The 27,500-nt window shown below is 44.3% G+C and overlaps 1 protein-coding gene across 1 annotated transcript in view; it reads left to right on the top strand.

Annotated features, from left to right (window-relative positions):
- Positions 1-27,500, top strand: part of LOC145401283 (growth hormone secretagogue receptor type 1-like) — a 174,147-nt gene that overhangs the window by 116,870 nt on the left and 29,777 nt on the right. The window contains exon 4 of the mRNA XM_080273612.1: positions 5,972-6,152. Coding sequence (XP_080129738.1) covers positions 5,972-6,152 — 181 coding nt within the window. The remainder of the gene's footprint in view (positions 1-5,971; positions 6,153-27,500) is intronic.

Genomic DNA, 27,500 nt, shown 5'->3' with positions numbered 1-27,500 from the left:
ATATATATATATATATATAGTGTGTGTATGTGTGTGTGTGTGTGTGTGTGTGTGTGTGTGTGTGTGTGTGTAATCAATCCATCTTAAGCCCACTATACCACCGGATTTCCGCCCCTGATGGCCAGAATGTAAGCCTTGTCCATGCTGGCGAAATTGGAATGTGAGAGGTGATGCATATGAAGGTGGACGTGATGTAATATCTATGTCTGTGTGTGTCGGAGTCTGTATGTGGCATCAGTAGACCCGACAAGGTGTAAACATATTCATACATTAAAAAAAAAAAAAAAGTACAAAATTTCTTCCACGGTTGAAAATCGAACCCTTGACCCGGGCTGACATTGCGAGATGAGTACCTTACCACCTAACCGGCAAGCACACACACACACACACACACACACACACACACACATAGACAGATAGATAGATATACCAACACAGCGCAGCGTTCCCAGACATCAGTAATATTAATATATGCGTGTTGTGCTCGGAAATGCCCAAACTAGCGAAATACTTTTTCGGCGACAAAGCCCTTTATGTCTGCTGTAATTTAATAATAAATGTATATTTGCTCTTTTGTGCGATCTAAAAGAGTATATTACGGACCACAGATTAAATCGCTTGTACTGTAGCTACAGGTTATTAAATGTTGAATACGTTACACTTAAACATAATACACCAGCTATTGTATCTAATCTGAATATGTCTCTTTGGGTACTGGCGTCTCGGTAACCTTCCAGGAAAAATGAGATTGAGAAATAGTCAGTTTAATCCTCCTCCACTTGTTAATCCTGCCTCTGTACCGGCGAGACAAGTGACTCAGTTCCAGTACTATATACGCCCAGGTGCTCCAGACGCTGTACAGCACGTCAGTCTGTTTCCTATATCTCCTTCGCCCACGATATTGCCACTTGACCCCACATGATGCTGCACTGGATATCCCCCCCCCTACCTCCCTCTCTCTCTCTCTCTCTCTCTCTCTCTCACTGTGTGTTTGGGGGGTTATTTGTGTGTGTGTGTGTGTGTGTGTGTGTGTGTGTGTGTGTGTGTGTGTGTGTGTGTGTGTGTGTAATTCACCGGGTCGGTCAGGATCACTTGATGGTCGTGATCGTCAGCTTTTACCCTCCCGGAAGGGAGCTGAGAGCTCATATAGTCCGATCTAAGGGCAAGGCTGTGACCCTCACAGATGCACACACCCGTCCCCTTGCTCAAGGGGGACAGTAACCACCCACTTCGTCAGTGAAACTTTTCGCAACCTGAGCAAGGCGCGAACTCCCGTCTACCAGATGGCAAGCGAGAACGTTACCACTGCACCAGCGAGCGGTGTGTGTGTGTGTGTGTGTGTGTGTGTGTGTGTGTGTGTGTGTGTGTGTGTGTGTGTGTGTGTGTGTGTGTGTGTTATTTCGCTTCCCTTGCATTGCTTAACGTAATAACATTTACAAAGGGATTTGACATTCAGCATGCATCCGTCTGACCCTCTGTCTTTTATCAACACACACACACACACACACACACACACACACACACACACACACACACACACACACACACACACACACACACACACAGACTATTTACATCAGTTCTATCTCATTCAAATGGCCTCTCACGAGCTGCGGTGTCTCGGGTGGTTAGGGTACCCGTCTCCCGATGTGTAGTCCCCTTATCCTGGGTTCGAAACCGGGCTATAGAGGACAGTTAAAGTGAATGCTGTTAACGTGCGCCCTCATATCGTTTCAAATCTTCACACACTGTCGGTTCTGCTGATGATATACATACATACATACAAACAGTGCCGGTTCTAGCCTTCTGGGGGCCCTAAGCAGGAATATAGTTGATGGACCCCTACAGTACTCCATCTGCATATTACCTAGTGGCATTTAATCTCTTATAAACATGTTATTAGTGATCAGTAGCAAAACACGTATACATGATACAAATTAATACGAAAAAGAATATTTAAATCCTGCTAGTCTTGGCTCGAAAATTGCTAGACTGGACCCAAACCTTTAATAGTGCTTTATATCCATGCATATTTCGAGTAATGCTTAAATCTCTGTAATCATGGGCGAACTATAACCTATCTCTTGGATTTTTCTTTTTAATGTCAACAGCCAGTAATTTTTTTTCAATAATCATGGTCGCTGGTTAGGCATATATCAGACACGAAATGTTTTTAATTTTTTATTACACTTTGAACTGAACTGAATTTGTGATACAGTATAATTTATGATATATACTTTTCGCTTTACTTCGGGCCCCATACAAACGGAGGAGGCCCTAAGTGGTTGCTTATAGCGCCCGTATCCATAACCGGCATTGCATACACAGACTAAGACACACAAACACAGCCATTACAACACTTCGACTTACATATGCATCAGTCTTTCTATAGCCATCTTTCCCCAACCAAACTTGGTCATTGTACTGAATACTCAATTTTGGACATCGCGGTCTCTCCGGGGAGAAATATACGGAGTCCTGCAGCGGAAGTAATACGAACTGATACACACGCAATATCACTGACACTTCCAACACTGCACACAGTAGCACACCTCTCATTCTGTCAACTTCTCTCCATCGTCCCATCCTTTTCCCGCCTCCTCTCCTCTCCTTTCCTAACTCCCTTTCCTCTTCTTCCTTGCCTTCTCCTTTATCCTTTCTCCCCCCCCCTCTTTCCCATTTATGTCCGTCCTCTCCCATCCCCTTCCATCCCCCCCCCCTCTTGTCCCGTCCCTTCACATCCTTTCCCATTCCTTCCGCCTCTCCTCTCTCCTCACAGAAACTGGCCGCATGCAAAGGGTCAATTTTCTCGCCAATTAAACCTTCCACTACTTCTGAATCCGCTCTCAATCTCCGCGTGACAAGTGACTTAAAGCCTGTACTAGATCTATACAGACCCTTGTATTTACCTTACCCTTCCGATCCCCTCCATTCCCCACTCCTCCTCTCCCCTCTCACTTCAACATCGTCATCTCTCTTCTTTCTGTTCTTCTCTTCTCCATTCTCTTTTCCTTCACCCTCTTCCCTCCTTTGCTCTCATCTCCTCTCATTCCTCCCGTATTTTCTGTCTTCTTTTTCTTCTCATCCCTCCCCTCTTTTCCTCTAACTCATCTCCTCCCTCTCCTGTACTCTTCTCTCCCTCCCATTTCCCTCCCCTCCTCCCCTCATCTTCTTTCCTTGTCTCCCTGCCTTTCTTCCAGTGTGCTATGATTTGCATATATTTCTGCCACTGGGCAGTAAGTTTATCTACTGTTATTATTATCATTATTATTATTATTATTAGTTAGTAGTAGTAGCAGTAGTAGTAGTAGTAGCAGTAGTAGTAGTAGTAGTAGTAGCAGTAGTAGTAGTAGTAGCAGTAGTAGTAGTAGTAGTATTAGTACTAGTAGTAGCAGCAGCAGTAGTAATAGTAGTCGTAGTAGTAGTAGTAGTAATAACAGTAGTAGTAGCAGTAGTTGTAGTAGTAGTAGTAGTAGTACTTATCACGGGAATTTCAGTGGTACCATAAGATCCGTTTGGTCTGTGTATCTGTGCTACTCTTTTTTTTTTTTCCTCGCCAATTACGCTCCTCCACTTGTTCTCCCTTCTCTCTCTTCCCCTTGTTCCTTCCATCCCACCTCTCTCCTTTTTCATTTCCTCCTTCCTTGCTACTCTGTACCCCTTTCCTCCCCCTAACTTTCTCCTTTTCCCTTCCTTCTCTCATTCCCTCCTTCTGCCTCGCTACCCCCATTTAAATTTCCCCTTACATCCTTTTCCTACCTCTCTTCCTTCACCTCCATTCCAACTACGTCTCTCATTCCCTTCCCTCTTGCCTCTTACATCTCATCCTTCGTTCAGTCACCTTCCCTCTCTCTACCTATCTTACGCCCTCCCTTCTCTCCTCCCCTCCCACTCCTTACCCCTGCCTTCCGTCTCATCCCTCCTTCTCTCTCCCCTCCCCTCCCACTCCTTACCTCCTACCTTGCGTCTCATCGCCTCTCCAATCTCTCGAGCGCCCCACCCCGGCCCAACGGCAATTTGTGCATGCCGGGGCGGGAAAATGAACCGTAAACTTCATTAAACAGCCACAGGTATTCTCGTTGTGGCATTTACGAAGATGGCGTGGGAGGAGATGAGAAAAGGGAGAAGGAAAGGGAAAGCAGGGGGAGCGGAGGGGGAGACGGAGAAAGGCCAGGAAAAAGAGGAAAGGAAGGGTAGATGGGAGATGGTTAGAGAGAAGAAGGGGAGGGGAAGGGGCAAGGAATACGTGGAAAGGAAAGGTTGAAGATGGGGGAAGGAAGGGGAGTAGGGTAGAGGAAGGAAAGGGGAGAAAGAAAGGGAAAGAGAAAGAGGGAGGGACAGATGGGGAAGGAAGGAAGAAGGAAGGGAGAAGGGAAAGGAAAGGTAAAAGATGGAGGAAGGAAGGGGCGGAGAAGGGGATGAAAAAGGGAGAAAGGAAAGGGAGAAGAGGAGGGGGATGGACATAGGAGAAGGGAGGAGAAAACAAGAGAAGGAAAGGAAAAGAGGAGGCTGGAAGATGAGGGATAGACAGGGAGGAAAGAAAGGGAGATAAAAGAAGGAAAGGAGAGAGATAGAAAGAGAGAGTCAGTGGGAGGGAGGAAGAGGAAAACGGATAGGGAGATAGCAAGGGAGGGAGAAGAGGGAAAAGGAAAGTGAGGATACAGTGGATGATTCTCTCTCTCTCTCTCTCTCTTTCTCTCTCTCTCAGACACACACCCACACGCCAATCCCTTATTTTTTTCACTAGACTTGACAACAATAAGTTTGTTAACTGCCCTCAAAGAACTTCGTATTACACTGAGTTCACCCTGGCAGATTACCGACAACAGCAACGGTAACAACACAGTATAGTATAGGAATATTATCACTACTACTTTTATATTTAGGCAATACTTTCTACATTAGCTCGTACACCTTGATTTGGGGGAGATATTCGTCATTTCCGGCCTATTATCGCCCGTATCTCACTGACAGAATAAGGTAATACTACGGTTCTGTGTTCTCTCCGTAGCACTTCTTGACTTGCATCGTACTCTACTGTTAAAATCTTGTTGTAGCTCTACATTCAGAATATGCTGCAAAAGGACGTGCATCTCCGCCACGTTACGATGGATGAAGTATATAAGAGCCTTTCTGCTTTATTGCTCTTTCATTGTCACAAAAAGAAGGATCATTATATTAAACCGAGTATACGAAAATGTAGACAAGTCCCTAATTGATGACAGTCAGATTTAAAACACTTGTGAGAGTAGGAAATGGATAGACAATATTCCACTTTACATAACTCATTCAGCAAGGAGGTAGAATAGTCGAACTTCTTATTTCTTTTATCTGTGTTTCAAAAATGATTTTAAAAAATAGAGGTGAGACTGGGGATTTTCTTTCCTCATTGTGATCTGATTTAATCCCTTTGAATCAGATGAAATTGTGCACAGTTTTTCATATATCCTTTGCCAAGTCTGATCCTCCCCTCCTCCCCCCTAATCTCACTTTCTCGTATCATCTCATTAACATCGCCCACTCATTTCCTCTCCACTTTCCCCTCACCCCTTCCCTCTGATCCCTATTACTTCATCTCATATCGTATCATCCCCTCTCATATAATCTCAACTCATCTCCTCCCACACGCACACTCAGTCCTTCCCCCTTCCTAACCTAGCTTAACCTAACCTAATCCAATCTAATGTGGCCTAACCAAACTTAACCTAACCTAATCTAACTCAACCCTAACTAACATAATCTTATCTAACCTAACCTAACCAAGCCGAATCGAACATTACCTGACCTGACCTGACCTAACCTAATCTATCCTAATCTAATCTAACCGAACATAACCTAACCTAACCTATCCAAATCTATTCTAACCTAACGTAACCTAACCTATCCTGTTCTAATCTATTCCAATCTAACCTGACCTAACCTAACCTAACCTAACTTAACGTGACTCGAGCCCAGCTCCCCTCTCCTGCAGATCGGCAACACGCTGGTACCCATTCTTGTGGTGCGGGACAAGGAGCTGCGTGCTGCGGCCACCAGTGTGTTTATCGTCAACCTGGTGGCGGCTGACCTGCTCGTGCTGGTGGTGTGTCTACCTGCACTGCTATCTGAATTGTACGCACCACCCGCCGTGTGGATCCTGCCACCATCTATGTGTGAGTACTGAGAATTTAGATATTTGTGACTCTGTGGGAAACTCACTGATTCTGTTGTTATGTTTCGTGTTTCTTGTCTTGCCATGTCCTGTCCTGCCCTACCCTATCCTTTCCCTTTCTATCCTGTTCTACCATGTGTTATCCTGCCCTGCCCTGCCCTGCCCTGCCCTGTCTCGTCCTGTCCTGTCCTTAGCCAGCCTCATTCTGGACGCCTCTGTGTGGCCTGGTTTTAGGCTATTCCGTATTCTGTTTCGCTTTGCCTTCTGCTCTGCACTGTTCAACAATGCTTTGCCCTCACCTACTCTCTCACATCACCTGCTCGCCCACATCAGCCTTACCCTAGTCTGCTTTACCCTTCCGTTCCTCCCCTGCCATACTTTACATTTCCCTGGCCTGCCATACCCTACCCTTCCCTGCTTTACCCTTCTCTCTCCTAACGTCCCTTACCCAATGCTATCCTGCCCTACTTTGCCCTACCATACCATACCCTACTTTACCCTACTTCGCCATATCCTTCCTTACCTTAACGTTCCCTTCCTTGTCGTACCATACCTCGCCCTGTCCTACCCTACCAAACCCTTCCGTAACCTATTGTACCCTTCCTTGCCGTACTTTTCCTTAACCTACCCTACCCTACCCTTCCCTTCCTTGCCCTATCCTGTCCTGCCTTACCTTGCCACTCCCTGCCTAACCACGCCCTACCCTGCATAGCCAACCCTTTCCTACCCTGCCCCGCCTTGCCTTAACCTCTCCTACCAGTGCCAGACCAGAGAGGGGGGGCACATCAGATTGTTATGAGCGTCATGCAGATTTACGATATTACAGTGGACGTGTTCAGCCCCGCTAACTATCACACAAAAGCCATTAAAACACACTTACCACAACAGTACCGTTTATGCGTCAACAACAGTGACACACACACACACACACACACACACACACAAAACTATCTGTCCGTCAGTATGTCCATCTATCTATCCACGTATCTATCATTATCTGTCTATCTGTCACTATCGTAGAAGTTCTAGGTGGAAGCACTGACTAACATCTTACCAGTCGACCTCTAGCCTTTACCAAATATACGGTACTTTCCCTGGTCACACCCCACCACCCGCCGCCATCCCAGCCCATCCTGCTTCCTCCTCTACGCTCAACCCACCCATTTCTGCTTTAATATCGCGAATATTTCAAAAAGTCGTGTCGCGAAAACCATTGCACCGATACGACTGAATTTTGGTAAGCGCCGTTGCAGCCATGACCTGAATAAATGTGTGTAGTAACTTTGGTGGACCTGAAGGGACGAGAAGGGACCTGGAAGACCTGAACTGTTGTATCTCGAAAGGAATTGCATCTTCAGGGTTGAGTTATTATTACACACCTTCACAGACGTAATCCGAATTGAACTGCAATAACTTCAATCAATCTGAGGGACCTGAAGTGGCTTTAAAAGATATGAATAGGCTTAAACTTACTTGAAATGGGTCTGAATTAATCGGCTTACTTTTGAACATGGCTCCAATGATATAAAATTGCAATAATGGATCTAAGTTGACCTAAGGTTCTCTAAAAAAGCTTGAACATCCTTGACTTGACCTGAAGTTGTCTGAATATACTGGTCGACATGAAGAAAAAGAAACTAATTTAAATGTGCTTAAACTGAAAGAAAAAGTCTCGGGGTTTATATACAAAGAAGGCATCGTTGAACGAAAAGGGCTAATCGCTGATGAGGACCTTTGATGTTCCACTGCCATATCACTTGCTCTAATCAGTCAGTCTGTCAGTGAATCAGTTCATCGGTCAAAACGCTTCTCAGTACTGAAAGCTGATTTGTCTGGCATAATCCGTTAGAACCGTTTATACCGTTAAGTTCTGCGAGTCGGTTAAACTGGAGTAAAATATATAACCAAAGGTGGAAACAAAATAAGCCTCTCCAGTCAGTCAATCAGTCAGTCAACCATCAACCAGTCAGTCAGTCAAACTAATCAGTAAAACGTGTGACGCACTTCGTTTGCGTCATTCATACAGTTACATTGTGCGCGCCACACAATACTGAAATGATGTCTATAAACAACCAGGGAATCGCACGGTTATTCTTTCCCGCACACGAGCCTGAATAGAGACTGAATGTGTGGACTACCGAGAGAGAGAGAGAGAGAGAGAGAGAGAGAGAGAGAGAGAGAGAGAGAGAGAGAGAGAGAGAGAGAGAGAGAATTTTTGTGTTTGTTTCGGCTCGCCACACTTTCACAGATCAACACATTGGCACTAATACCCACTGTCCATATTTAATACCAGTACATGGAAGGGCTGTCTCATTTAGGACTGGTATAATGGTGTTGGCAGCGGTGTAGGTGGGCCATTTGGGGTATCAGGAAAATCTGTATTAACGATATTCAAATCATCTAATTGTTCCCTACCCTAGCCCGGGATCGAACTACACTCTTTTCGGACAGCACACTACTTTCCAAACAACTTATCTACAGCCTCTCACTGCTCCGTCATTACAGTCTCTCTCTCTCTCTCTCTCTATGTTTGTCTATTAAAAAAATTATGTCAAGCAACGACCCATCCCCACACCCTTTCCCTCACCTTCCCTGAACAAATTCGTCTACCTACCAACGCAGGGGAGGAGAGGGGGAGAAGAAGTAGAAGGGGGGAGAAGAATTAGAATGGGCAGAGAAAAGTTTCGGAGAAGGAGCGAGGGTTTGGAGGCGGGGAGGGCTTTGAGCAGGAAGAGAGTGTAGGTGTATTATTAGATTTAAAAAGGCTCGCTTGCAAGGGGGAAATTACTGTTTTGCTGGAGTCTAACTCGATTGTCGGCTCATGAGGAGGAGGAGGAAGATTAGCGAGAGAGAGAGAGAGAGAGAGAGAGAGAAAGAGAGAGAGAGAGAGAGAGAGAGAGAGAGAGAGAGAGAGAGAGAGAGAGAGGGAGATTGTTTAAGGGATGTACACTAGAGTAAGCAAACCGTGCGAACATTAACATTATTAGATTAACTTACATCTAATCACACAGGTTTAAGAGCAGGACAATAAAACAGAATGCTCACCTTTACCCTCCACACCTTCAGGCAATCACCCGTGCAGGAAAGCTGAAGCAACACCTTAAAAGGCTGAAATGTCTGAAAATAATAGAAAAAAGAAAAGTACTAATAGATGTGAAGCTACCATACATCGGGAAATATAAGTAATGCAACTAATCAAGCAATTCGTTATATTTTTTTTTTCCTTTAGCCGGATATGAACTGATTAGCCTTTCATTTATGTATTCAAGGTAAGATGTATGGCCCAAAACGTGTAAATCATCCTTAAGCACTGATCATACCTGCTTATAAATGCTCAGTAGGTCACTCTCAGGTATGTATTACTGTTGACTGAAGAGGCTACCAGCAACTCTTCCTTACCCGTTTATTTATGTGCTTGCCAGGTCAACACTCGACTTTAATATGTATGTTGTTTGTGCCTACTGTGCCGAGTTTACGTAGCTAGTCTTAGGTCAGGATGTCACTCAGAATTCTCAGTTGCCAGCCTAGATTTGGGTTGTGTGGAATCACAGATGGCACGTGCCCCGCTTGTGGAACAGGCCCACAAAACACAACACACAAAATGGAGCACTGCACACCACATGCCACACGAAGACGCAGACACAACATCAACAGTGTTGGGAACCTATAGGACCACCCCATAGAGACTGTTGGTTACATAAGGTCAGTGGGTCTGCTGGGCCTGACGTAAACGGGATTGACCAACAACAACAACTATGTCGATTTTTAAAAAAAATGCATTAGAAAGATAATCAAGAATAATAAGATGTATATGTGCGAAATAACTCCCTCAGGCGGAAGTGCAAGAAGGCCTCCTTAGCTGGAGTGGGCACTGACCAAAGAGCCCAAATTACCTTCAGATAACATTTTCTGAGGTGTACTTGGCACGGTACTGAAAGTCGGTGTCATAATTCCTTGTAGGATGTATCTGCTTTCTCCTTGCATCCAGTGACGTTATGCTACTGGTTTAGCCTTGCTACCTACAGACGATTTAATTCAGGTTTGGGGAGACCTCTCGTAGTACTGAGGTAAAGAATGGCTGTATCTAGCTTCTCCAGTTGAAAAAAGTCTATACTGAGATGAGTAGAATTGTCTGAAGCTGGCAAAATTAGAATACAGACTAAGTCATCGGAGCGATGAGGTTAAATAATACCTGCTGCTGATAGATTGTTGTTTACTGTAATCTGTTTTTGGACAGATTTATGCTGATATTATTGAACAACCAGTTTGGAAGGTTACTGCTTTTCTGGAATGCCATTGGTTTAATAATACTTAGTAGCAAAAAAAGGATTCTGTCCCTTCAGCTTCAGGATATTTCCACTGATGCTGCACGAATAACTTATGTTGGGGAAGCAATGCCGTCTCACGGAATAAAAGGTGCTCATAATTTCCCCCCCCTCTGTTGTTACAAGCCACATATAATAAAATAATCTTACTTACATAGTTCTTGTTAATATTTCTCTTCTTCTGGTTGGAAAAAACTCTGAATTAAAACATCTTTACTCCCATACTAGCCAACTTAAAAAAAATCTTACCTGGGGTGTATTACCTTTGCCCTCTCCCACCATCCATCGCCATCTTGAACCATCCTACCCATTTCTTTCCATCCACCCTACTTTTTTTTTTTTCTTTCGTCTCTGACTTACACCTTACTCGTCTGCCTACAGCACCATTTTCACAGAGTATACTTCCCCCAGGGTTGCCCCAACACCCACCAATATCCCAATGTATCCCGCCCACTCCTATCCACCTCCCCATCCATAAATAATATCGCTTTGACCACCGTCCGATTTGTGATGTCCATGTTCACATTGTATACTTCAGCCGTCATACCCATCATCCTTCTCGCACATTCCACTCATATCCTCTTCGCCCAGCCCACCCACTCTTGAAAAACCTGTATCGACATACCTAACACCACAGTACCAATGTAACGGACCCCTGAACTGAATTCTTCCTTTAGCCTGTTGTTTTTGTCTATTATGCTTTTTCTTGAAGTATGTTAGACCGATATAGATACTTGGTCGCCGAATGGGTTTAATGTGATGATGTAGATGGTGAAGGTCTCTTTCAAATTTTTCTGCAAGTCTAGCTAAATTTTCAAACACATCATTGGTAAGATTTACATAGTGCCATCTAAAATAACTCTGCGGCCATTATTGACGTAAACCCTTCCCACGTGTAGGCAGGAGTGTGACAATGACAAAAAAGTGTCAGTATCTGTTTTTAAAAGCCTTCAGGATATGAAAACATTTGTATTAAGTTTCTTCTCAGTCGTAATATTTATAAAAGGAAAAGGTTCTTGTAGTTTTTCGTCATAATGTTTCTTGTGTAGGGATGTTATTTCTTGGCTGTTCTGTGCTGCTCTGACTGTAATTATTTAGCTTTGATTAGGTAGGTGAGGTGCTTAAAACTGTACTGTACATTCCACATGAAGTCTCACAAGGCAACTGTGTAACTGGGTCATGATGCCAGTTGTAAATAAAACACCTGCTTGAGACAGATAGAGAGAGAGAGAGAGAGAGAGAGAGAGAGAGAGAGAGAGGGGGGACGAAGGAGCGAGAAAAAGAAAAAAGGAGGGGAGGCGGAAGGAGGAAGAAACGTGCGTGAGATAAATCCAAGGCGTGGTTTGGATTCGACTCTTGGTGCCTGAGGCGGGGTGGGTATAATGCACGGTACACTTTGCCACTGAGCCGATGATAAGTTACTAATGGATAAACACGATATCTCTTGAGGGGGGAGGTATTGGTGACAGGATTATTAATGAGGGAAAGGGTTTGGCAGGTGAGAGAGAGAGAGAGAGAGAGAGAGAGAGAGAGAGAGAGAGAGAGAGAGAGACAGACAGACAGACAGACAGACAGAGACAGACAGACAGAATGGGAAGGACGATGAAAAGAAGAAAAACAGGAAAGGGATGGAGGAATGAAGAGAGAGGGAGAAAGAGTGAAGATGAAGGGAGAGAGATGGGCGAAGATTGTAAGAATGATGGAGATGGACGAGAAACAAGAAAAAAAAGGAGGGAAGCAGAGAGGGCGAAGAAGTGATAGAGATAGAAGGGGAAATGAGAATTTAATTAAAAGAGGGAGCGATGACAGAGAATAGAAGAAGAAGAAGAAGAGGAGGAGGAGGAGGAGAAGGAGGAGGAGGAGGAAGAGGAGGAGGAGGAGGAGGAGGGGAAACTGAAGAAGGGCAGGACAGGGAATTAGGATGCAAATGAATTGAGTAGAGAGAGACAGAGAGAGAAAGAGAGAGAGATCCTTTGTGTGTGTGTGTGTTTTTTTTTTTTTATGTGTCCGACTCTGGGCATAGGCTTCACAGCCTGCTATCAAGGCCCAGCAGTCCTCCTACATACCATACACCTCTACATGTCACCACTTCGGCGCTAACACCCACCGTCCATATTGAATACATGCTAGGTCTGTCTCATACAGGACTGGTGTATTGGTGTGCGTGTGTGTGTCTATAAGAACCTTTTTAAACTACATCTTTTATTATGACTCTCTCACTCTCTCTCTCTCTCTCTCTCTCCTTTCAATTCAGTTACCGTCCAACAATCCTGTGTTCTTTCCTACAAATTCCTCTTTTTACTGCTTTACCTTCTGCTTATTCCATTGTTCCCTCTCCCTTCTCCCTTCCATCATCTCCCTCCCTCACACTCTCCATTTATCCCATCATACTCTCTCTTTTTCTCTCTTTATCCTTCCATCACAATCTTCGTTTATTCTAAGATCTGTTTTGCTTTATTTTTCCTTTATTATCCCCTTCCTCTCCTTCTCTATGCCTTTCACTCCTTTATTCTCATTCTTCGTTCCTCTCTTCGCTCCCTTTATTTCTTCTTTATCCTTCTTCCCTTTCACCCTTCATTCCATCCACCATTTCTTATTCTCTCTCTCTCTCTCTCTCTCTCTCTCTCCCATATATTCTTCCCCCTCTACCAAGCTTTATTTACTTCCTCTGTTTTCACCTCACTCCCCTCCGACCTTTCTCCCCCCTCTCTCCCTCTCACACTCGCTCTTCCCTCTCTCACTCTATCTCTCCTTTTGTACTTTCCGTTTATAATCTTTCTCACTTCTTTCATCTTTCTCTTTCCTCTCATCTCATCTATCATTTTTATCCTTTTTATTTTTCTTCCATTTGTTCCCTTCAGTTTCTTCTTGTGTCCTACCTTTTATTATTCATTATTATCCTTCCTTCCTTCTTTTCTTCCTTCCTTCCTTCATCTCTCTCCTTCCATTTTTCCCCCCTTCCAATCCTCCGTTCTTCGTTATGGTTTCCACATTATGTTCATGAACTTATATGTATTTGTCCTGTTTCTTCTTTCTTTCTTTTTTGCATATTTCAGTTTAGCACCACATCTTAACCAGATCCCTTCACACTAGTTACAGTTGTCCCTTGGCTAAATAACCCCAAACACCGTCGTCACATTATGGCTTAAGCCTTTAAAGCAGTTAATGAGGTCAAAGGTCAGGCATGTAAAAAATATTTAGAGATATGTGGCAACAAGAATCCGTAGAGTTTACCAGCTTTTGCGAGGAGGTGTGGGGATAACCACCTCTCTGAGTCCTAGAATTTATTTTGTTTTTCTGAGACAATCATGTATTCCATGGAAATGTTCACAGTTTTCATTTTTACGTGACTCATTTTCTTGAGTTCCTTTAATCCATCCGTCCATCCGTCCTTCCTTCATTCATTCATTCTTTCCTACTTCCATTCCTAACTTAACGTCCTTTTTTTCTTTTCCCTTCTTACGGATTTACACCTCTCTCTCTCTCTCTCTCTCTCTCTCTTCAACCCCACCACCATTTCTCACAATTACTTACGGATTTGTACCTCTCTCTCTCTCTCTCTCTTCCACCGCACCACCATTTCTCAAAGTTACTGAGTTACCAATTACAGTGAACGAGAAAAACACATAACATGGAGAACAACAGAAAAGAAACCAATAAAAACGGGTCCTAACACCCAATCATTCACCCTTGAAGTCTGGCATTCTCAGTTCTTTATACGCTTATTTCTACTTGCCCCTCCAGTCTCATGATATAGATTTTACTTATTTTTTTTACTATCTCCAGACGATTTTATTCAGCTTATGAGAACTGGAAGGGTTTGATACAGCTTCATTACTACCTTCAGTCCCATGACACTTTTTATTTAACTTTTACTCAAGACGGTTTTATTTTTTTAGAACTAGAAGGTTAGTCATGGATTTCAAGCACTACACTTCGATGAGAATGTGTTATATAATTATTCATGAAGCTCCCAGACGGTTTATTCATCTTTAAGAGCCCCCTGCTAGAGAAGGGGCCGAGGAAGGCTGTATGCGATTCCTACAGTTCCAAGATTCTCTCCATGACTTAATAAAATCGTCTTAAAATAGGGTTAATCAGTGAAGAATTGTGTCCTCAGTTTGAAAGGGTTAAAGTCATACATTCGTTATGGTGGGTATGTTTTCACCCAACGGAACTGTGCCACCCCTAGATCTTGAATACTACGTCGTGGTTACAAGAAACTCGATGATTCTTAGTTATGAGGTGGGAATGAGGCTCCTTGGTCACTAGTCAAATCAGGGGTGCAGCCTGACAACACTGGCCTCTGAACTAAGCTGAAAGGGGTTGTGTTTTCAGTATGGCTGGAATAAACGCGCTATATTTAGGCACAGCATCAGTAGCGGCATGTGAGGCCATTACACCCGCCTGGACACTTATGCTTTAACCAGCCATCCACACACACAAACACGTACAGATCTACTTCTTTTACACACACACACACACACACACACACACACACACACACACACACACACACACACACACACACACACTCACACACACACACGAGAGCCAGCCCACTAATCACACTAACGACAAGAACACAAACTAGCAACTATACAGCTTTCAACAGTAAAAATGGAGAGGCAAAATAATTACACCAGTTTATCCTAGTGGAAAATGAAGCACTTGTATCCGCAAAGAGAGAGAGAGAGAGAGAGAGAGAGAGAGAGAGAGAGAGAGAGCGAGCATACAGTGCAAAAGAAAGGAAAACATGGTCAAGGATAAGATGAAATAAAAACAGTCGCTCACACACACACACACACACAAGAGAGAGAGAGAGAGAGAGAGAGAGAGAGAGAGAGAGAGAGAGTATACAAGAAAAACAAGGGGGAAGAATGTAGTTTTTGTAAGAGGCAGGGAGGAGGGGACGAAAGTGTTTGTGTATGTGTGTGTGTGTGTGTGTGTGTGTGTGTGTGTGTGTAACCAGCGACGCATACATAATGTGTATTTGCATATGTGCGTGCATTCATACCCGTGTAGACGTGTATGTATTTTTATGTGCATGTAAACGTCCATTAGAGTGCCTCTGTGTATGCTGTGTCTGTCGGCCGTGTGCTTATGCCAGAACTTTAGCTCTGTGTGTGTGTGTGTGTGTGTGTGTGTGTGTGTGTGTGTGTGTGTGTGTGTGTGTGTGTGTGTGTGTGTGTGTGTGTGTGTGTGTGTGTGTGTGTGTGTGTGTGTGTGTGTGTGTGTGTGTGTGTGTGTGTGTGTGTGTGTGTGTGTGTGTACCCTTCCACCATAACCTCCCCGTGAATGACACACTTAACGACCAAACAGCTCCTCATTAACCATATCCACCCAGCAGCAATCATGGACTAATTACCTGTGCTGACGATTAAGGCCAGGTGTGTGTCAATTAGCCCCTCACCTGCCATTACCTGAGACCCGGCACAGGTGAGGGGCTGGAGTGGCACGTTGAGATCTGGAGTGGGGGGCGTGAGTGGGGAATAAAGCTGTTTTTTTTTTTTTTTCCTACTTATTCATTCAGTTCCTCACTCACTCGTACACACTTCATCATGCACTTATACACACTTACTGCCTGACTGCTTACTTACTCATTCACTCAGGCAGTCAGACACTTGTAAACACTCATTCACACACACACACACACACACACACACACACACACACACACACACACACACACACACACACACACACACACACACACACACACACACACACACACATTGCCTACTTAGTCTCTCTCTCCCTTTCTCTCTCTCTCTCTCTCTCCCTCTCAAACAACAGCTCGACATTTCTTCATTTTTCACCCAATCAGCTTGAACCACACGAGGGGGAGAGGAGGGAGCCGAAAGGAGGAAGGGGAGATGAAGGATGAAGGAAAAGGGAGGAAAGAAGGAAGGAGAGAGAAGAATGAGAGGAAAGAGAAGGGAGAAGGAAAAATTAGAAGGAAGGAAAGAGAACAGAGAGAGGAGTGAAGGAGGGAATGGTTGATGGAAAAGGAGGGACGGAGGGAGGGAGGAAATGAAGATGAATGAGGGAGGAAAGAGAAACGAAGGAGGAGGAGAAGAGACAGGAAGTAACAAGGGAAATGGAGAGGACACAAGAACGGAGGAAAGGAATGGGAGAGGGTGTGGGGAAGGAAGAGGGAGAACAGAGGGAGGGAAAGGGAAGGAAAGAACGGTGAGACACTGGAAAAAGGAAAAAAGACGAGAGAGAGAGAGAGAGAGAGAGAGAGAGAGAGAGAGAGAGAGAGAGAGAGACAATGTACATAAAAGAGTGGAAGGGGAAAGGAAAAGAGGAAGGAGTGACAGAAGGGAGAGAAGAGAGAAGAAAATGGTGATAAGAGAAAAGAAAGCGTGAAAGGACAGTGACAGACAGCGCGAGAGAGGAGGGGATGAAGAAGGGGAGATGGAGACCAAATAAGAGTCAGGGAAGAGAGAGAAAGGAAAAACCAGGAAAACAAAGCTACTCAGGGAATGGAAATTAATGGAGGAGAGTAAGAGAGAGGAGAGGAGAGATGAGGAGAGGAGAGGAGGGAAACTTACTGGGGAGAAGAGTAGAGGGGAATGAAGACTGACCAGGAGGGAGAGAGAGGGGAAAGAAGAGAGAGAGAGAGAGAGAGAGAGAGAGAGAGATCTGAGGAGGAAGAAAGTCAGAGAAATAGAGGAGATATTGGGAAGAAAAAGTTTCCTATGAGTTTCAGTTAAAAATAAAATAAAATCCACTCATACACGAACGCCATTTCATTTCCTGACTGATTTTTAATTCTTTATACGTTTTTCATTTAAAGTTTATATGTTCAAGAAGTTACCGCCACTAATTGATGTGTCATTTTTCGACATTTTATCCCCTTCACTCCTATGACCTAAATCTTACCTTATTCTTGCTATCTCCAGACGATTTCATTCATCTTTAGAGAGACTTTTCGAGTCTTGGGAGTTAGCTGTTGTCTTCATTAACCCCATCAGTACGAGAGGGGTTTCCTGAAGCTGAACAAAAGTGTCTGAAATAAAATGCAAAATGGGAAGGGGTTAAAATGGCGTCCACTTTTATCACTCGAACAGAACCCTTTCATCTCGAGTACGTCAACATAATTTCAGTCTTGCTTGCTCCGGACGATTTTATTCAGCTCAGGAGAGGCTTTATCGTTCTCAGGGTCTCTTCTGTGCCGAATAAAATCGTCTGGTAGCAGTAAAAAATATATTAACAATCTTGGTGAAGTGTTGAAAGACGAATATAATGTAGATATATAAATAGGTTGTTTGGACAGATCGTTGAATATATAGTCATGAATATTTAGCCAGACAGCCAGCATAGGGCACACAAGTATACGTATATGATTACTAAGGCTCCTATGACTCACTCAGCTGAATAAAATCGTTAGGCGTTAAAAGAAAAGGAGACGAGTTGTTCCGAATTTGAGAGGGTTATTGATATCAGTATCACCGTAGCACTGTTAGGTTGCAGTTCTTTTTTTCGCATCTAAATAGCATCGTCTGACCTTTGCAGGAAAAGAATACTTGAGCTGGCCAGAACGCGTGAGAGAGAGAGAGAGAGAGAGAGAGAGAGAGAGAGAGAGAGAGAGAGATTCTCCGATTTCAGCCGTTCACGGAATGCCAGAGGAACACAGTAATCAAATTTTCAGAAAGGAAGAATATCGTTTCTGGTGATCACCGCATTCCTCCACAGTAAAGAACGGTGGGCATGATGATGGAGACGGCCATGGTGGAACGAAGAAGAAAATCTGATAAATATACTGATCAAACACATACAGTAAAGCTCATAACTTCAAATCATTAAAGCAAACACAGGTAATGATCACAAAATAGTAAGGTGTAAGATGAAGGTGTATCTCAGAACCTCTTAATTATAATGTCGTATTTTTTCTTTTTTGTATTCATGCTTTTACTCAACGATTGTATTCAGTTTAGGAAGGGTGTCTTGTAGTGTAGGGGCCATATATAACCCCTTCAGTTCGAAAAGTCTCCCCTAAGCTGAATAAAACCGTCTGGCGTGTTAAGAATAAGGAATAGGTCATTAGAAGGAAGGTATTACGTGCTCATAGTTGAAAGACGAAGCAGAGGGCAACAAAGGCCATATATGTTACAGTAGCACGGCAACAGCAGGCGAGGCGGGGTTAGAGGCAGGAAGTAAGAAAACCAAAAACACGTGAAGTACCGCTAGGCTTTATTGTTGTTTTGATGTCTTACAGTAAACTTTTCTTTTTCTGTTGAACCATTGGATATCATCAGATTATTTGTTGTTGTTTCTTACTTCTTCAAACCAATGACGTGGTTTGTGTTTTCATTCTTTACCAACTCCAGACGGTTTTATTCAGCTCAGGAGAGTTTTCAAACCACAGCAATTAGGATGCCTTCATCAACCCCTTCACAATAAACCTCCCTTAGAGTGTATAAAGACTGCAATGACAGAGAGAAAAAAAAAAAGTCACCGGATTGAATAGGTTAACAATCCTCACTTCCCCAACCCATCCTGCTTACTCTTCTTTACCTATCTTACTCTCTTCCCCCCACCCCATCACCTACCCCGACCGACGCAGCTAAGCGGCCACAGAAAACCACAGTAAAAGGCAGTGAAAAATATGAAAAAACTTATGATTCAGTTGAAACCACGACTGTGATAACCTCATTTCGAACTGTGTATAAAAGAAACTTATGTAATCTTGATAACCTGAATCCGAAGACGGTGCAAAGAAACTTAGGTAAAGGTATCTGAATATACCATCTACATTTTATAGAGTTGGCACGGCTACCACAAAACTCATTGGTTATGAGTGACGACAGTGTAGTCTGGAGGCGATTCTATCATGACCATCACTTGTCGGGGGGAACAGAGGAGGGAGCAAGGCATCGGCGATGATGATGATATAATTTTATAATGGAAACGAGAAAATGGCGGTAATGAAGGGTATAATACGAGGGGACACGACATCGCTAGTTATTTCAGTGCGTGTCTGGAATATATTTTAGACATCAAGACCGAAATGACAAGGAAGTTAACAAAAGTAGGAAACAGATGAAAAGAGATGCTGATAGCAGGACTATTTCCAACAATGCAAAGGAGGAGAGAACAGAGGACAGAACTAGATACTGGGATGAAATCTGTCGTACTGGCTTCACCTTCACTTGGCCAAGATTTTCGTCCTTTAGTAGCTTATTTGACGGAGCACTGTGGCAGGAAAAAAAAAAAAAAACTGTCACGGCTCATCACTCTTTCCACGGCACTTCTTCATGACTAGAATCATGTTATAATGTTAATCTACTGTTACAATTCAGCATTCAAGATACAGAGATAGTAATTTTAGGCCAAGTTAGAGTAAAACGAGTAAAATTATGGAGGGGGGATGATTGATTGCAACTGGCTAATAAGTACAGTAATAGATCAGAGTGCAGAAGTTAGGAGGGCCATTTATCCTGCAGTGGTATGACTCTGGTTGTTAATGATGATGGTGACAAGCATGATGTTTTACTATGATTCTCTCTCTCTCTCTCTCTCTGTCTCTCTTAAGCTATCCACTTCGTCTTTACCTGTTAGTATGTATGTCGTAACCATCTATCTCTCTATCTATCAGCCTGTTCCTGTATCTATCTATTGTCTTTCTGCGCCTGTTTGTTAATGTATCTGTCTATTAGTCTATCAGTCTAAGTATTTATATATCTACTTGTCTAAATGCACATACCTGTCTATCTGTCCTTTCTCTCTGTATATCTATTTATTTATCTATCTACCTTTTTATTTATCCATTAAAAACTGCTTGTCTGTCGATCTGTCTGTCTTTCTTTATCTGTCTGTCGATCTATCTATCTTTCTATTGTCTATCTATCTATATATCTATCTACCTTTCTATCTATCTGCCTATATATGCTTGTTCATCTATCTATCTATCTATCTATCCATGTATCTATCTATCCCAAACGCCTGTGTTCGGATGCCTCACAGGGATTGCATTTCCTCAGAAGTATAATTTTTCGCTTCACATTCACCATTTTTATTTCGTGTTCATAGGAAGTTGTGGTAGAGGTGATAGATGTGGTGGGGGCTGTGGTAGTTGTGGTAATGGTGGCAGTTGTGGTTGTGGTGGTGGTGGCGGTGGTGGTGGTTGTGACAGGAGCTGATGTGGGGATAATGATGGTTATGGTAGTTGGGATGATGATGGTGGTGGTGGTGGTGGTACTGGTTGTGATTCTTGTGGTAATGGAGCTGGGGGTGATGGCTGTGGTTGAGATTGTTGTGGTGGTGGAAGGTGAGGTAGTGTTAATGGCTTCTTTGCTGTGGTAGTAGCTGTAGATGTGGTTGTTGTCGTAGTGGTAATGGTGGTAGTAGTTGTGATTGTTGTGGTAGTGGTTATTATTGTTGTGGTAGTGGTTATCATTGCTGTGGCAGTGGTTATCATTGCTGTGGTTGTGGCAATGGTGGTAGTGATTGTGGCTGTTGTGGTAGTAGTAATGGTGGTAGTGGGTGAGTTTGTTGCGGTTGTGGTGGTAGTGATTGTAGTTGTGGTAGAGGTAATGGTAGTGGTGATTGTGGCTGTTGCAGTTGTGGTGGTAGTTACTGTGGTTGTGATAGGGGTAATGGTGGTAGTGGTTGTTGTTGTGGTAGGGACTGTGGGTGTGGTAGGAACGAGTCTGGGTAAATTGGTAGGAATGGTGGTCGTCTTGTTAGCTGCAATCTTTCCTCCTCTTCCTCCTCCTCATCTTCATTCGATCATTCCTCTTCCTCCTCCTCCTCCTCATCATCATCATCATCATCATCATCATCATCTTCACTCATTCATTCATCATCATCATCATCATCATCATCTTCAATCATTCATGCATTCATTCTGCGTCTTCTTCTTTATTTTCTTTTTCCTCCTCCTCCTCCTCCACCTCCTGCTATTACTAGTATTAGTATTATATATTCACAGCCTCCTTCTCCTCCTCCTTCTCATCCTTATCCTCTTATTATTACTATTAATGGTATTATTAGTATCAGTATTACATTCCCCCCCCCTCTCTCTCTCATATCTGTCTATGTTTCGTCGTGTCTCATCATATCTTTCCTCCTCCTTCCTTCCTTCCTTCCTTCCTTCCTTCCTCGTGCCCCTTGTCCAGTCAATAGCATCCACTACCGTCCATCAGACATTCCTCTCCTTCATGTCTTCCCTCCTTCTCTCCTTCCCTCCTCCCTCTTCCCTCCTCCTTCGTTCCTTCCTTCATTCCTTTCTCCCTCCCTCCCTCCATTCTTGCTTTCTTGTTTGTGTGCTTGCTTGTTTCCTTCCTTCCTTCATCAATTCTTTTTTTTCTTCTCTATCTCTTCCTCGTCTCGTCTTCTTCCTTCCTCCTCCCCTCCCTCCTTCCTTCCCACCTTCCTTCCTCAATCCTTTTTACCTCCCTATCTCTGCCTCGTCACGTCTTCTTCCTTCTTTCTCCTCTCCCTCCTTTCTTTCTTCCCTCCCCACTCCCCGTGCCCATCTGCCACCTTCTATCCTTCCTTCCTTTCTTCCTCCTTCCCTTCCTCCCTCCCTCCCCTCCTTCCTTGCTTTTTTGTTTGCTTGCTTCTTTCCTTCCTTCCTCCCTCCCTCCCTCCCTCAAGTCAACAGCATCCACTACGCCTGGCAAACACGAACTGGGGAAAAAAGCAGGCGGAAGGGAGAAAAATGGAAAGGGAGAGGCAGGAAGGAAGGAAGGAGGGAAAGAGGGAAGGAAGAAGGGAAGGAAGGAGGGAAAGAGGGAAGGAAGAAAGGAAGGAAGGAGGGGGAGAGAGAGAGAAGGAAGAAAGGAAGGAAGGAAGGAAAAGACAGTAAATGAGGAACAGGAGGGAAAGAAAAGAGAGGAGAACACAATAAGGAAAGCGTAGGGTAGAGATGGAAAGGTAGGGAGGAAAGGGGGGAAAGGAGGAAAAGAGGAAGGAAGAAGGGAAGAAAAGGAGGAACAGGAGGGAATGAGGAAGAGAGGGGAAAATAACATCGGGAAAAGATGGAAAGGAGGAATGAATGAGGGAACGAAGAGTGGAATGGGAGAAATAGGGGCGAGAGAGAGAGAGAGAGAGAGAGAGAGAGAGAGAGAGAGAGAGAGAGAGAGAGAGAGAGAGAGAGAGAGAGATTGGAGGGAGTGACCTGAGTAGCAATGACTGAAAAAGGAGCTCCTGACCGAGATGCTGAGAGAGAGAGAGAGAGAGAGAGAGAGAGAGAGAGAGAGAGTGTGTGTGTGTGTGTGTGTGTGTGTGTAAAATTTACAGCCAGGAAAGGTTTGTCAAAGTGAGTTAGAGACAGACTGAGTTAGTGAGACAGCTAGAGCGAGTGAGTTAGTGAGAGAGATAGAGCGAGTGAGTTAGTGAGAGAGATAGAGCGAGTGAGTTAGTGAGAGAGACAGAGCGAGTGAGTTAGTGAGAGAGACAGAGCGAGTGAGTTAGTGAGAGAGACAGAGCGAGTGAGTTAGTGAGAGAGACAGAGCGAGTGAGTTAGTGAGAGAGATAGAGCGAGTGAGTTAGTGAGAGAGACAGAGCGAGTGAGTTAGTGAGACAGCTAGAGCGAGTGAGTTAGTGAGAGAGACAGAGCGAGTGAGTTAGTGAGAGAGACAGAGCGAGTGAGTTAGTGAGACAGCTAGAGCGAGTGAGTTAGTGAGAGAGACAGAGCGAGTGAGTTAGTGAGAGAGACAGAGCGAGTGAGTTAGTGAGAGAGACAGAGCGAGTGAGTTAGTGAGAGAGACAGAGCGAGTGAGTTAGTGAGACAGCTAGAGCGAGTGAGTTAGTGAGAGAGACAGAGCGAGTGAGTTAGTGAGAGAGACAGAGCGAGTGAGTTAGTGAGAGAGACAGAGCGAGTGAGTTAGTGAGAGAGACAGAGCGAGTGAGTTAGTGAGAGAGACAGAGCGAGTGAGTTAGTGAGAGAGACAGAGCGAGTGAGTTAGTGAGAGAGACAGAGCGAGTGAGTTAGTGAGAGAGACAGAGCGAGTGAGTTATTGAGAGAGACAGAGCAAATGAGTTAGTGAGAGAGATAGAGCGAGTGAGTTAGTGAGACAGCTAGAGCGAGTGAGTTAGTGAGAGAGATAGAGCGAGTGAGTTAGTGAGAGAGACAGAGCGAGTTACTCAGTGATTTAGAGTGAGTTAGCGAGAGTAAGAGTGAGCTAAAGATAGTCAGAGTGAATTAAAGAGTCAGCGTGAGTTCCAAAGTCGTGGTGAGTTAGGGAGTATTAGAGAGTCGGTGAGTGAGCCAGTCAGTTAAAGAATAAGGCTGAGTGAGAGAGAGAGAGAGAGAGAGAGAAAAGAAAGTGAGTCAGTCGCTGAGTTAAAGAGTAAGTTTGAGTTAGGGACATAATGACTTGGAGAGAGTGAAAGAGAAGAAGCCCAGTGAAAGAGACTGAAAATGAATGAAGAAAATGAGCAGCTAACGAGAGAGAGAGAGAGAGAGAGAGAGAGAGAGAGAGAGAGAGAGAGTCAGCCAGGGGCCACTTGTCAACACAGAGGGTGTGACTTATTTCCCACACTCTTATTTACCACCAGCCTTATTTCTTCCTTCGCGCCTTCATTCCCTCGTTCACTTCAGTCTCTGCACTTTTCCCCTTCCCTTCTGCTTCCCATCCTTACCGCGAAATTTTCTTCTTCCTTCCATCATTCATTCATTTTTTTCATTTAACATTTCTTCTTTCTTTCTTTCTTTCCTTCCTTCCTTAACTCATTCATTTATGCTTTCATTGTCTTCCATTTTTTTGCCGCACCCATTAAGGTGGCCAAATCCAATGTGCCCCTAACTGTGTCACTCACTCACTGAGCAACCATAAAAAACGATGAAATCTGGCAAGCAGTTATGAAAAAGTTTTATGAGACTGCGTGAAGAGTACATCTGAGGTGTGTCTGGAGTATGTCTGAGAGTTGCGAATGTGTTGGGGTGTGTTCCGGTGGTGTTTAGCTTTGGGATGGGTGCGACTATCAAATACATCCATTGACTTGCTCTCAGTTTTCTTTCTTTTACCTTCTTCCAGCTAAATCGGAGAATGTTTGTCTAGCGATCTACGTTGACCCGAGTCTAGGCTCGGAAACCCATGCAGTGGCAGCCACGTAACATCGGTGTTGTTTATTGTCTTTCCATACGTATGCAAACATTTCCATCCTATCAGCTCATACCGTTAGCTTATACAGAAACCGACAAGTAAATACAGGTATACCAATCCAATTTAGCACTTCCACTTTCACATGCACAGCTTCCACGGTGGACATACTTTATTCATTCACACATCGCCAACATGGAGAAAAGGCTATTCTTGGCCATAACTCTTCGAGGAGAAGGTAGGGTCCTTCTGTGGAGTTCATGGACTATTGCACTTATATTTACCACGTTCATACATCCTCTTAAATATCGTTTCCTTACACTCCCCTGCCGTCATACCTGGGAGTCCTTATTCTTCTTTCCTTTGTACACACTTTTTTTTTCCTTCCGTCTTTCTCTCTTTATAATACATATTATCCTTTAAGCTTTCTTATTTGTTTCCTTTCTTCCTTCCTTCAGACTTAGGCTTCTTCTCCTCCCTTTTCTTCCTTTCTTCGATTCTTTCTATAAATCTCTCTGCTTTTCTTTTTTCCTCTTTCCTTTCCTTCCCTTTCAGTCATCCGCCTAATTTCCGTCCGTTCATCCTTACTTTCTTCCCGTTAATCTGTTCTACTTCGTCCTCTCCTTCTCTTTCTCGTTGTTTATTTATCCCTCCTTATTTTTTCATTCTCCTTCCTCCTCCTCTTCCTCCCCTACAATGCTTCTCTTCCTACCTCCTCTTTTTCCCTTGCCTCTCATCTGCTCTCTTTTCCTCTACTCTTCTCTGAACATTTCTTCTCTCTCTCTCTCTCTCTCTCTCTCTTCCTGGTTCTCACGGTACATTACCTTTCCTCCTTTAAATTTCCTTCAGTTACCCCTTACCTCCTCCTTCTTTCCCCCCTCTCTCTCCCACTCCACACTGTTTCCTCCTACTCTCTCTCCCCCCCTCCTCTCTCTCTCTCCTCCTCCTCCTCCCGCCTCGCCCGTGTAGCCTTCTGATATAAAGTTTCTAATCCGACAAACTCGCCAGTTGTGTGTGTGTGATAAAACACTAAGACGCTCATGTGTGTGTGTGTGTGTGTGTGTGTGTGTGTGTGAGAGAGAGAGAGAGAGAGAGAGAGACAGAGACAGAGATGATGTATGTGTATGAGGTATGTGTGAACGATATGTATATGTATGCATGTATGAATGGATCCTTATGTGCATGCGCGTGTAGGTGTGTGTGTGTTTGTGTGTGCACAAATTTGAGCTGCACGCGTGTGAAACTGAAAACTGTAAATTATAATCCAGTGTATGACAGGGAGAGAGAGAGAGAGAGAGAGAGAGAGAGAGAGAGAGAGAGAGAGAGAGAGAGAGAGAAAAGGGTAAACTGCGTGTGGCTTTGTGTGTATATGACAGCAGTGGAGTGTGTGTAAAAGTGAGAGTTGCGAATGTGTGTGTGTGTGTGTGTGTGTGTGTGTGTGTGTGTGTGTGTGTGTGTGTGTGTGTGTGTGTGTGTTGCTTGCATTTGAAAGGGAGAAAATTATGAGTGGGTGAGTGTTTCTGTGGAAATGTGTAGTAGAGAGAGAGAGAGAGAGAGACAGAGAGACAGACAGAGAGATTTGTATGAACATGTGAGCTGTGTATATATGTACGTACGTGTGGATGGATTGGCGGATGGATGAATGAATGCATGTGTGCGTGCGTGTGTCAGCGTTTGTACGTGTGCGTTTGTGCGTGCGGTCAGAAATTTGAGCTTTGTGTGTGTGCAATTCAGTATTTTGTGGTGTAGGATCCTTTGTGTGTGTGTGTGTGTGTGTGTGTGTGTGTGTGTGTGTGTGTGTGTTGCTTGCATTTGGAATGGGGGAAATGGTCAGTGATGAGTGTGAGTCTGCAAATGTGTAATGTAGAGATAGATAGATAGATAGATAGACAGATAGATGGATAGAAACACTGTGTGTGTGTGAGAGAGAGAGAGAGAGAGAGAGAGAGAGGGGGGGGCTATGCACTAGACAAACAGGTGTGATAATTTCCCGTGAATAGTTATGGTAATATCTCTACGCAGAATGTGTGTGTGTGTGTGTGTGTGTGTGTGTGTGTGTGTGTGTGTGTGTGTGTGTGTGTGTGTGTGTGTGTGTGTGTGTGTGTGTGTGTGTGTGTGTGTGTTCAGCTACTGGGCTGTGTGGGCGGGTGCTATAATTGAATTTTTAATTCGAAGTACTCTCTCTCCACACACACACACACACACACACACACACACACACACAGACTACAGGAAATGAACAACACAGATATGCGACTCCTTCCCTCTTCCTATTCCCAGTTCCTCCCCCGTCTCCACAGCTGCCTCACACTCCCTCCCCATCCCCTTCTCCCCCTTTTTCCTTCCCCTTCCCTTATACCTAACCTTCCCTTTACCCTTCCCGCTCTCCTACCTCTTGTTCCCTTTATTCGGCCCCTTTCCCCTCCCCTTCTTCCTCTTCTTTTTATTCTTTCTCTTTTCCCCTCCCCCCCCTTCCTCTTCCTCTTCCGCTTGCCCGTACTTCTCCTTCCTAGTCCCTCCTCTTCCATCTCTTTTAGCTCTCTTCCCTCGCCATATTTCATCCTACATACCTTTCTCTCCCTTTTTACCTTCTTCCCCCTCCCCGTTCTTTCTCTCCTCCTCCCTCACCCACTCTCTCCTCTCCTCCTTTTCTCGGTTACCCCTTTCTCTCTCTACCTCTCTTCTATGATCCTCCCCCTCTCCATACCTACCCCTCGCCCCTCTCTCTCTCTCCTTCATACCTCTCCCTCACCCCTCCCTCTCCTTCGTACCTCTCCCTCACCCCTCCCTCTCCTTCGTACCTCTCCCTCACCCCTTCCTCTCCTTCGTACCTCTCCCTCACCCCTTCCTCTCCTTCGTACCTCTCTCTCGCCCGTAACCCTCATCATACCACCTCACTCTTTGTTCGGTGCTGGAGAGGGACGCCCTCACGTGGTGGCACCGATACAGCCGGGTGGTGGAGCTGCC

This window comes from Coenobita brevimanus, chromosome 6 (genome assembly GCF_032717465.1).
Source record: "Coenobita brevimanus isolate Jiangsu-jjx chromosome 6, ASM3271746v2, whole genome shotgun sequence".
Lineage (NCBI taxonomy): Eukaryota > Metazoa > Arthropoda > Malacostraca > Decapoda > Coenobitidae > Coenobita > Coenobita brevimanus.
The sequence above is the reverse complement of the archived record's forward strand: the minus strand, read 5'-3'. Positions and strand labels throughout refer to the sequence as shown.